Source organism: Parasteatoda tepidariorum, chromosome 5, assembly GCF_982258835.1.
Source record: "Parasteatoda tepidariorum strain Cologne lab strain chromosome 5, Ptep-v5.0, whole genome shotgun sequence".
Taxonomy (NCBI): Eukaryota; Metazoa; Arthropoda; class Arachnida; order Araneae; family Theridiidae; genus Parasteatoda; species Parasteatoda tepidariorum.
In genome coordinates this window covers 71,492,872-71,505,238 of record NC_141759.1, presented here as the reverse complement: position 1 = coordinate 71,505,238, position 12,367 = coordinate 71,492,872, and the positions used below count along the sequence as shown (strand labels likewise).

The 12,367-nt window shown below is 30.0% G+C and overlaps 1 protein-coding gene across 2 annotated transcripts in view; it reads left to right on the top strand.

Annotated features, from left to right (window-relative positions):
* The window catches only part of LOC107449790 (glutamate-gated chloride channel-like), a 457,252-nt gene extending 453,855 nt beyond the window's left edge, over positions 1-3,397 (top strand). For both annotated transcript variants that reach the window (XM_043042909.3, XM_087164199.1), the window contains 2 exons: positions 880-975; positions 3,115-3,397. In XM_043042909.3, the coding sequence (XP_042898843.1) occupies positions 880-975; positions 3,115-3,357 (339 nt within the window). In that variant the 3' untranslated portion in view covers positions 3,358-3,397. The remainder of the gene's footprint in view (positions 1-879; positions 976-3,114) is intronic.
* Positions 3,398-12,367: the final 8,970 nt, after the last annotated feature.

Below are 12,367 nucleotides of genomic sequence, written 5' to 3'. Positions count from 1 at the left end.
TATACGATACTTTAGTTAGGGATCGAGAGTAGTTCATCACATAGTGGAGCATTAGTTTGAGTTTTTTGCTGAGTTGAAATAGCAATACCTAAAACATTTTTTTTCTTACGTGTTTATCAAGCATTCTATGTAAATCACATATGTTCTATTTTAGACAATAAATGTCCCGCAGTGGACTGATCGCTAAGACACGGTTCCCATCAGATCACCAAAGTCAAGCATCACTGGCTGCTGTCAGTGTGCGGGTGGGTGACCACTTGGATCAGTCTGCGTAGGGACCGAGGGTGTGCGGTATTGGTCCTCGTTAAATTGTGCTATCGTAAAGTCTCGACTTCGCGTGCAAGTCGTCGGGTTTCCGAAGCGGGGGTGCCATCCCCTCTGCAGAGGATCAAAATTGTGATGGCATGTCTTCGGATCCTCCTCAGGGATGTTTCCCAGACCGTCGCCAATAGCCCATTGTGCAGCTCTTGTGCGACGTAAATGAACAACAACAACAACAATCAGACAATAAAATAAATTTTTGTTTTAGTTTTCGAAAACTATGAGGTATAATCAATAGTTCATACTTATATAACATGTATATAGTAAAAATATAGGTGTAATCAATCAAAATTACAACAGATTCAAACTGCTTGCGTAAATATTACAATACAAATCACTTTCTTAGAAGCCAGAATAGAACCAAGTCGCTGGCTTAGAAAATTCAAATGATTCAAACCACGTTTGCTTGGACATTAAGAAACCTCAATAAACTGAACGCTTTAACGTAGAAATCAAAATAGAATCAAACCCAATTAGAATTCTTTGTCTAAATTTTTTTTCCTGCATTATCCTTCTCTTTGCAATGTAGAAAATAATCCTGATGTTTTCACTGTTAAGGGCCCAGCCCCAACGCAAGTGAAGTCCTTATACAAGTCCAGCAGATACCAGTACAGACCAGCCTCTTTTCCAAGCCCTCCTGAGTTGGAGAACGAGGTACATAAAAATTTCAAATAGCAAAAAAAATGTGTCTTTTTCATTCTCATATTGTGTCATTGTTTCCATGTATTTTAGAAAACGAGAGAACTGAGAATATACTAAAACTTTGCAAACCCCAACGAAAGCTTATATTCATACTACGACGTTCGTAGTATCCATGGCCCGTATTTACTGGTGGAGAAATAAAGAATAAAAAAATATTACTAGTTCAATTTTTCTATCAAAAAAGGAAACATTTAAAATAAATGAAATATCCTTTATTCATATCTATTTAATTTAGAAACTTACAAAAATATGTCAAAGATCCTCGACTTACAAGCGCTTCTTTTTTTACTTTGGAGAATTAATAATTATATTTCTCGTTCAGAATTGTGCATGATGATAAACCAATTAAATATACTTTCCTACTATAGTTCGCTTCAACTTAAATTGGCAAACGAGTTATTTTTCTACAGGCCGAGTTTTATATGATGGAAAAAAAACTTCAACTTTCTATCCTAAGGAGCTTATTTTTATCAGAAAAATCGATCTCCAAAAATTGTCTTTTCTGGGAATAACTCCCTGGGAAAGGTGTTATGTGGATCATCGTATATAAAGAGACAACTAACAGCATCACCTGGTGGTAAACTGCCGAGTCTAAATTCCAAACTCAAGAACAGCTTGAAATGAGGGACACAAATAATATGCAAGTCCTAGGGCATCATGAATTACGCATCATGGACGCCTAGTAAACATTAACGATAAAGAAAAGAAGACTTAAAACTCGCATTTGTTTTTTTCAAGATTTCTTGCAACTAACTTACGGTTCTAACAAGAAAATTAGACAACTAGTTATCTGCAACTAAATTAAACTAATTAATCAACTAATAAAATCAAATTAATCAACTAATTAGACAACTAAAATAACTTGTTATGACCTATTCATGGTGGGGTAATGGGAACCTGCAAACTTTAGCTGGGCATAAGATCCAGAAAAGGAATCCCGACCACTGTTCCGTTTTTAGGAGCGAGCTTATCGCCTCAATCCGATTCCTCTTTCAATTGCGAAAGAGATTTGGATCCTTACCGACAGTAGAAGCGATGTTCAGCGCTTGACTAGCTGGTACAGAGTGAGGGACAATACTAGCACGAACATCCTTTATAAACTTTTACACCTCCCCAAATATTGTCGAATTCACGTACAATGGATACCCTCACACGCAGATATATCAGGCAATGAAATGGCAGATAGTCTTGCCAAGGCAGGTGCAGCTGAGGCCACTGCGCCTCCAGTGTCTCTTACCTCCTCAGAGCTCTTCTTCATTGCCAAAGCTAAAAATAAATCAGCATGGCTCCCTCCACCCAGTCACAATTGGTACCAGGGTACCAGACCGGGTAGCTATTTGACAGCTGACAAAGACCGTCAGTCTCAAACCACCATCACACGTCTCCGCTGAAACAACTGATATCACTGAGGTACTCTGGAGGAGAAAAGTGTTTTGCCCTCTGTACCAAGTGCTCTTTGGCCCAGGCATCCCCTGAACATCTACTGGACTGCCTCGGTCTTTTAAAACAAGACCTTATAGAAAGACCCTTACTTGTTTTAGACTTTTTGAAGGTGAACAAACTCATAGACCTTGTCTAGCTAAGCTAGAAATGGGGATTTGAAAGAAAGAAGAAGAAGAAGACTTGTTATGGCTTGTTTTTGAGTTCTTTTCTAAGATAATTTTTTTCATGTTATGGTGTAGGAAATAGAGAACAAGCTATGTCTATTTGGGCGTTTTTTTTTCTTCTTTTTTTTAATTATAATAATTACGGTGTGCATATTCTTACTAAATCAGTAACACTCTACAACCTTGCAATTTACTTTTTTTCCTTCATCTAATACTGTTTTCGAGAAAGGAGCACTAACTCCCCATTTTACCACCAGGTGGCACTGTAAAAAAACTCATTTTCTAGCCATTTCACGATATCCAAACACCACTTTTACGACCCCAGATAAAGTAATTTAAAAGTTAAAGTAAGTGGGTTTCTTGATAATGCTGCCATTTTAAGTTGCCACGAAGTATAGTTTATCATTGAACAGTTGTATTTCTAAAAAAAAAATCAGTTTATAATTCAACTTGATCCATTAAAATGTATGCTACTAAATTTCAGAAGCCTCTGGTACAGCCGGGAGACCTAAACTCCATGACAACCAAGTTTCACGATTGTGAAGTACACATGCCTGAAAAGCAGCACGGAGTCTTCTTGTGTGGAACATGGTGGTTTAGTAGGTTCCCGACTCGCTCCAAGAGGATAGATGTCTTCTCCAGAATACTATTTCCCTTAGCCTTTGCTTTGTTCAATTTATTCTATTGGACCACCTATCTACTGAGGGACGACAAGGACGATTACTGAACAATTTAAGTTTTGCCAAATCACGCCAAAATAATATGCAGGGAGATAAGAAAAGCTTGCCAAGATGAAGGGCAATGATACTAACAGATATCATTGTCACATACGATTGAAGAGCAGCTTGCGGTCGTTGATGGTATCATAATACCAATATTTCACTTTTACGAACAAGATCTGATGATGTCGAATTACCAATAGTGATTCTTAAATGTGTAAAATATCAGAAATTATTTGTATTATTAATATTTAACTGGTGGTGCAAGTTTAACATGGAGTCTAAACCATTGATAATCTGTCGTTATATTTATATTTAAAATGAGAAAAAATAAGTTCTGATATGAAATCAATAAAACAGAATCAAAAAATTAGGTATAAAATCTAAGTTACTACTTCTATCAAGCAACTGATAAGTGATTGTGAAAGTTCATTTCCGTTTTCAAACCAAATTCAATATAACACATAAACACAGTACATTTTCGTAAAAATGATTGATTATTAATAATATTATCTTCAACTTTTTCTTTTAGATCTACCAGTATATTATAAGTCTTTTATTTTCTTAATCCACACATTTTATGCTTAAAAATGTTAAGTGATTATTAATACTAAAAAGAAAATTACACAGCGTGCAAAGGTCTTTGGCCAAACTCAATATTCCAGATTTTTGATTCAAAATGTAGTTAAAATAATTCCATTTCTATACTTATTTAGCTTGCTTATCAACAAGAAAGCTAAATCAGTGCTTTGAAAATTTCGTTAAATCAAATACAACTTTCATATCTATCAGGTATTAAATGTTTTCGAGTTTGACGGTTGACATCAAAGTATTGAATGAATTTCATTGTTTAAGGCAATAATATTTAGATAAAATGTAATTTTGACAAGTAGGTTGCGCATAATTATCGTAATTTTAGAGTTAATTAGAGTCCTTGTTAATTATTATAATAATTTTATATGTATATACTTTATATGTAATTTTATATGTATATACAATTAATTTAATATTGGCATTTTTTTGTAGAGTTTGATCTTAAATGACTCGAAATATAAAAAAAGGAATATTTAGAGATTCAGAGATTCAAATTTTGTCGAAAGAAGGTTACATTTACAATTAAATAGTAAGAAGATTAACAAGTCCGAAATGAAGTGTAATATATATGTTGGCTCGATTAAGAACAATAGAAGCGAACTCTACAAAAAAAAATGCAAATGACAGCTAAAATGCGATCCACGGTTGACTAAAAACTTTTGCTCGCAATTGTATGTTCGTTAACATAATTTATTTAAGGAAAAGTGTATAAAAAGGAAAAAAAATACTGCAAAAAAGAAAATAATGAATTGTAAACTAATTCATTTAACACTACTCAATTAACAATACAGGATGAAATAGAATTGCCCGAACAACTTTCAATATGCAGCGGTAAAAAGAATTGTCTGACAAATAATGAATAAGATCTCACGAATATAAGATTTAAAGAATATAAGACTTGAAGAATGTAATACTTAAAGAATATAATACTTAAAGAACACAATACTTAAAGAATATAATATAATACTTAAAGAATATAAGACTTCAAAGAAAAATGCATTCGGATTTTGTTTCGAAAAACACGTGGGTTTTTTTTCCACGTGTTACTTAAAATTAATCTCATGAGTCTTACGCGTTTCTTTGGGTATTTTCCTGTATTACGACATTTCAAAAACGCTAATTCATTATTTATAGTATAAATTTCGTATCTATTGCATTTTTTTTTTGTTATCTGCATTTGTTATCTCTTCAAATTTTTCATGTGTTGCTACTTTTTTTTTGAAAAAATTAATCTTCTAGTGTAACTGCAACATGTACAATATATGTGAGGAACATAGCTTTTCCTGTTTATATCAGGTTAACATAACGGCAAAATAATAACGATAGCTCTCTCTCTCTTCTGCAGTATTTTTTAACTTTTAAGCTCACTACTCTCAATTAACATTAAAAGAATTTCGCAACAGTTCACAATTAAATTTCTACAATATTCATAACTTAGCCACGTGACCACATGATACATGAATCACATGATTTGTTAGTTTTTGCAGCACAAACACCTTATATTCAATAAACTCACTCTGGTTTACTAGCAACCAGACCTTACTATTTTTTTATAAAAGAAATACTCGTTTTATTTTAATAGGTTAAATTTTTACTGACTTATATTTACTTTTACATTAAATTATTACTTAGAAGATTAAATTACACCAGTTCATTTGTCTCTATAATAAATTATCCATGTTGAGTACCTATTAAAATTACAGAACCTCTACTCAATAAGATTAAATTACATCCGTTCATTTGTCACTATAATAAATTATCCATATTAAGTACCTATTAAAATTACGAAACCTCTACTCAGTAAGATTAAATTAAACCAGTTCATTTGTCACTATAATAAATTATCCCTGTTAAGTACCTATTAAAATTACAGAACCTCTACTCAGTAAGATTAAATTACACCAGTTCATTTGTCACTATAATAAATTATCCATGTTAAGTACCTATTAAAATTATCGAACTTCTACTCAGTAAGATTAAATTACACTCGTTCATTTGTCACTATAATAAATTATCCATGTTAAGTACCTATTAAAATTATCGAACTTCTACTCAGTAAGATTAAATTACACTCGTTCATTTGTCACTATAACAAATTATCCATGTTAAGTACCTATTAAAATTATAGAACCTCTACCCAGTATTAACGTTGGTAATTTTAACTGCCATTAATTAAATATTTTCTAGTTCTATCATGGCTCCATGCGACATTACTAAAAGGTAGAGATACAGTAGAGATACAGAGATCAGTAGAGACACTTTTATGTAGCTTTTGATTACAGAATTATAATCGAATTCTAAAAAATTTGTGAGGAGGATTTTAGCCAAATATTCTTGTGGCTCGGTACTAAAATAACTCCTACTTTTGACTGATCCTAGGTTCTTAAAGCGAAAGCATAATGTGATATGATTAAATTTTGGGAAATATAAAATATATATGTGTCTATATATATATATATATTTTATGTCTTAACTAAAAGATAAATATTCTACTGAAGAGCCTACTTTTCTTCCAAATAGCTGCCAAAGTGTATTAAAATAGCCTTAAAGAAGACAAGCTTTTCTTAACTCCTTGCAAACTACGCAGATACTACGATAAGTGTAAAAGAAAACTAAAACAATGGAATCAAAGCGAGAATGTAATGCCGATCTTGCCCGATTCCAACTTTTATGATAACATGAATGTTAATTTTAATTTCCTAAGTGTATGTTTGGGTTTTTCCTCAGATCAGCAGCGTTCTGAAATTTGCAGCCAAACATGAGATTAAGCGAGTAACTTGCAAAGTTTTTTCATGAATTGATGCTTACGCTGCTGCAGGAAAAGATATATTTATATATAAATATATACATACAAATATATATATATTTGTCTTGTGAGAAATGAGTTTTTGTATAAAATGTATGTTTGTCCTTCGCTAGTTGTGATCAACTTTGATGGAATTGTAAAAAAAAAAAAATTAAATATGTATGTAGTATGTAGATACTGGGCTCAATAGGGATTCGGATTGATTTATAATGGCGCCAAGAGGAAAAATTCTTATCTAATTATTCAAACAATTTAAAAATTTTCTGTAATAAAATGATAAGGAAAAATTTTCCTTGTACAAAACAATTAAAAGTGGGAAAAAGACCCCACATGAATTCAATCAAAAAAAAATTTACATTGAAAAAAAAAATTTTTTAAATTTGAGATTTTCGTTTTGTTTGAATGATTGGGAAAAACAGTTTCCTTAAACGCAACTTTAAACAAAATAATAATAATTTTAGAAACATTTACTAATGACTATTTGGAACTTTTTGATTAGAATTAGAAATTAATAACTTTTTAATTATCATTAAAAATGTAAAATTTTTTGATTAACATCGCAGATATAGAGCTTTTTTATTAGCATTAAAAATTCACATCTAACAAATTAGCATTAAAGCTACAAAACTTACTATTTAACATTAAAAAATTTAAAATAGTGCAATAAAATCATAATACTCGTTAGTCATAATGGATTTTACTGAAGATTAGATAGATTATTTTCTATATTTTTAACAATAAATATCATTAAATACGATCTGCAATTTTTTTTAAAAAAAAAATTTTTCATTAGAAATATAAATTCCACCATTTAATTCTGAAAAAATATAAATATGTACATTATTGATTATTAAAATTAATATATCATTAATATTAATTATTATTATATATTATTAATGTATATGTATTATTAAAATTAATGAGTTAATTCTATTACGTATATTATAAGCAAACAAAATAAACCTTTACTCATCGAAATTCCTTTTTATGCGGATACTTTTCTTTTTGCAACTTTAGTTTGTAGAATTATAAATGTAATGTGTTATAATATATAAATATAGCTAAAGAATAATATGATTTAAAAACTAATATTATTACACTTCTAAAAATATCATTTTATTCACTTAACTTATCCATAATTTTAACTGAATTTACAAATGTTAAGTATTTTTCGCGTTTAAATCATAGCGAAATCTCTGAAATCTGCACACTTGATCTGATTCTGTTCGTTACAAAAAATATCCATTAATAAAATGTAGGCAAAAATGAAACTTTTAGCACGGAGAGAAAAAATCTAGTTAAATTACCGTACTGTAGGGCGGTAACATTTCTGTTTATACGTCGTAAAATTTACTTACTTCTTAAATACATAAAAAAAATTTCAATCACGTGATGCCTGATAGAAACTTCATATTCGCAATCCTTGAGTTTATATAGTTTCGTTATCTGATAAGCTATCAGGTGCTGTTAGGCTTATGTGTCATAAATTTTACTTACTTCTTCAATTCATAAAATCTCATTTGCTTTTAAAAATTAAAGAAAGCTGTGCTGGAACTAATAAAAAGTATAACATTTATTTTAAGAGCAAGAAATTAATAATTTTTAATATCGATAAAATGAATAATATAAGTTGTAACTCATCGAATCGTGTCATTTCTTTTAAATGAATTAATTGTCAATCTGAAACGTTCATTGCACTACAGTGAATTCAATTCGCTAAAAACTAGTTCAAGCTAATTTCTTTTCTTTTAATGTAATCGATTATTGGAAATCTGTATTATTTTCAATTTATATTTATAATAATCAATTGAAATCAGTTAAAAAACGTGAGCCCAAACAACAACTACGATTTTCTTAAAGTAAACGTGTTGTGCAAAGAATGGAGCGAAGGGACATTTTGTTTTATTAAAAATTGTATTACAAATACTACATGATCAATTGTATATTGCTTAAAAATGTAAACATTGTTGTTTAATCGTTTAAAGATATATTTTGAACGATGTGTGGAGGTGTACTCAAACGGCTAGCAACAACATAAAGTGGTGGAGAAATCCCTATATTGTTCATCTTTCAGTGTTCATCAACTTGTTAAGAAATATTTCATATCATACTCGCTACTGGTGTTAAAATTTTATATTTTCTTAAACCAATTTAAGTTAAACACATTCATAAACTATGAACATGTTATTCTAAAGAGCACATGGAATCGTTTAAAAAGTTTCATTTATCGAACTTTCTTCTCTGGTATCTTCTGAATAGAGTCTAAACAATTTCGTTGTGATAACCAAACTTAGAAGAGGTTGGTTAAAATTCAATTCCCTAATATAATTTCTCTGATAAATTATGAAATTATTTTGACGATAAAATGGTTAATAATGTTAACAGTAAAACGGATAATCGTAAAAAGTACCAGATCTCGGTACTTTTACCGTTAAATCTATTTTTCCCATAACAGTTTAAGAAACAAAAAAATCTGATACACCGTGATTTTTATATACAATAATATTTACTGTAAAATCACTGAAACATTGCAATTAAATAAAGATTACTGTAAAAGTTACTGTATTGCATTTTAATGGTAAAATCAATTTTACAGATACTGCATTCAGGGTGCTAGTACTTTTTACCTTAATTCAATCTGGATTTTTTTACTGTATACTTTTTTGCATATAGATTACTAACTGACCGATAAATTTTAAAATCTGTACTTGCGTGCGCATTTCATAACTATGGCATATCATCTAAGTATTGGGTACATGGGTCAAAGTACACAATATGCCTTACCAGTGAGGAAGCCTTGGAAAACGCTTATAAAATATTCCAAAATGCTGAAAAATGTACTATCTTTCCTTGATTTTAAAATTTTTAAATAACACTTCTGTTGACAAGGTCTTGACTCTCGGAACTTAAAAGAGAAGTCAGTACTGCCCTTGAGTTCTAGATTCTTGCATTAAGATCTCTGGCTCAGTTCAAAATAAGAGAGCATGATCTTGATCCGACGGGTTCCCGTGCCACAGGTCCTGGGTTCGATCCTCGGGCCGGGCAAGGTTGACTCAGCCTTTCATTCCTTCAGTAGGTCGATAAATGAGTACCAAGCATGCTTGGGAGCTAAACACTGGGGGTTTCGAGTACGGCTGACCAGCTAACCGGAACAACTGCTCCTGCACGCCAGAGCCCAAGGTCTAGAAAACTGAGATGGGCTGTCTTGGCCCTCTATGGGCTGTTGCGCCACTGAGTTTGCTTTAGTTTTAGAGCATGATCTTGATCCTGAATTCAGCTATATTATGAGTGTCTACATGCACCAATATTCAGTAAAAATTCTGTTGTTAGAAAGCAGTGGAAATTTGGAAAGGCAGTTCCTTATTTTAAGCATAGACAAAATTCAGCATTTATAGTTGCTAAGCTTTCTTTAATCTTGGAAAAAGAAACACATAGAACCATGTCAAAATGTTCGAATTATTGATATCCATAAATGAAAGAACTCATACGGGAGAATTTCGCAGAATTCAAAGGAACTAATGAACAAACAAAATTTTTATTTTGTACATATGTGGTCATGTGTAATTTTTCTTTATTTCTTTGTCTTAGCAACATATAAAACCATTTTCGTGGGAAATGTATGAATGGTTAATATTCAGATATAATGAAAAAAATTTATTAGTCTACATATAGAAAAATTCTGTTAACAATGTTTTCGAAGATATCTTAAGAAAACGAAGATTAAATAACGGTAAAACTATTTTGTATTTTCGGATTGATATAAACTGAAATTCCAAGTAAAGTTATGAAGTAATTATACTTACGGATCGTACCAATCTATGTTACAGCTCTATCATGTCAGCTAGTTATTTCATTTTTTTCTCGAAATTCGAAACAAGTTCAAGACAAACAATATCCTTGTGCGTTTATAGATATGATGCAGCAAAAATTCCTTTTTTTTTCGAAAATATTTTCTTTCGGCTTCAAAGTTTGTTTGTTTTTTTAAGCAATTTTCCCTTTATAAGAATGTCATATATTTTTTATTCTTGTGCTCTCTAGAATTAAAAGTCAATTGACTTTTCTTAATTTGTCATGGTTTAATGAATAAGATTCATTTCAACTTTACAAAAAGTGCTTTTCTTAATATAAAGTGAACAAAATTCGCTTATGTACATATGAATAACAAACCTATATCCGAGCTTGTATTTTATACTGTAGTGTGCGTAAAAATATGCTGATGCTGTAGATTTCAGATACAGAAAATGAAATAACATCTGTGAAAGTTGAATGTAGAAATTAAAGTTCATCCCAACTATGTTTTGTTTTTTACACAGACATTCATTAAAATATTCTCAATTTTTTTTTTAATTTTGCCCGAACGAGAATGTTTATTCTGTTTATGAAAGAATTTTTATTCTGTTTATGAAAGTGAATCATAAATTTGTTACACTATATTTGAATGATAATTCTATGTTTATTATAAAAAACTATAGAATGTTTACTATGGAAATAATGTTTTCCCTCTCTAGAGTAACTCTGATATTTTCTAAATATGGCTACTAATATTTTATGATTATCTAAGCTTCTATAAAAGACTTTATTTGAGATACACGTAAAATATTTATAGAAACCATAATATATAGAAAAAATTTATTTACTTATTTTTAAATGACAGCGATTAAAATAATATTTTTGTTATCAATTTAAAATTACTCCAATAATTTTGTTTAATTTTACTGAATTTTATTAATTGTGGCTACAGTTATTGTATGAAAACAAAAGATGAAAAAAACAGTTTTTTCTAAAAATATTTATATCTCCATAAATATTTAAGCTAAAATTAAAAAATATTTATACATATAATAACCTAAGTAATCAATACGAGCTGCAAGCTCATTGTAATATTTTCCGTCAGAGAATGTTCAAAATCACTCTTTTTTTATCTGTAATTTAATACAGGTCCTTTAATACAGGCCTTTGAAAGTTTTGAAATTGATTGATAAGTATCAGAAATCGCATGTTGTGAACACCTTTTAAAGTTATTGAATAATTTTTTAAGTATTTCCTGAAAAATATTTCAAGAAAACAGAAAGTGTCTCTTACATTATTGTCCGTGTAAATAAAGTCTCTAAAAATTAAGTCTATAAATAAAGTAAAGAAAGTCTAATAAGTTATAGCTGCATCAATCACTTGAATTAGTTATAGTACAAACTTTTACTTTTGATATCCTTTTGCATATGTAGCATACATTGTAAAAAGAAACTTTAGTATTAATAGAAAATCTCACGAAACTTTCCTAAAACTTATCTTAAAACTTAATTCCTAAAACTTATCTTATAATTCCTAAGACTTATCTTAAATACTACATAATGCAGTAGCGTTATAACGTTACTGCTTTTAACTTAATAAACATGTCACCTGTTCTTTTGTTGTTTGATGTCGAAAAGTTGCAAGTAAATTATATGGAATACAAGATTCCATAAAACTTACAGTTTTAGAATAAAAAATACTTATCCAATATACTAATCTTGAGATTTTTTTATAATAATAAAATTAAGAGATTTTTTTAGTAACGTTGCTGCATTAAACTTAGTAAACATATTAACTTTACTAAGTATAATACAGTAACGTCACTAGAA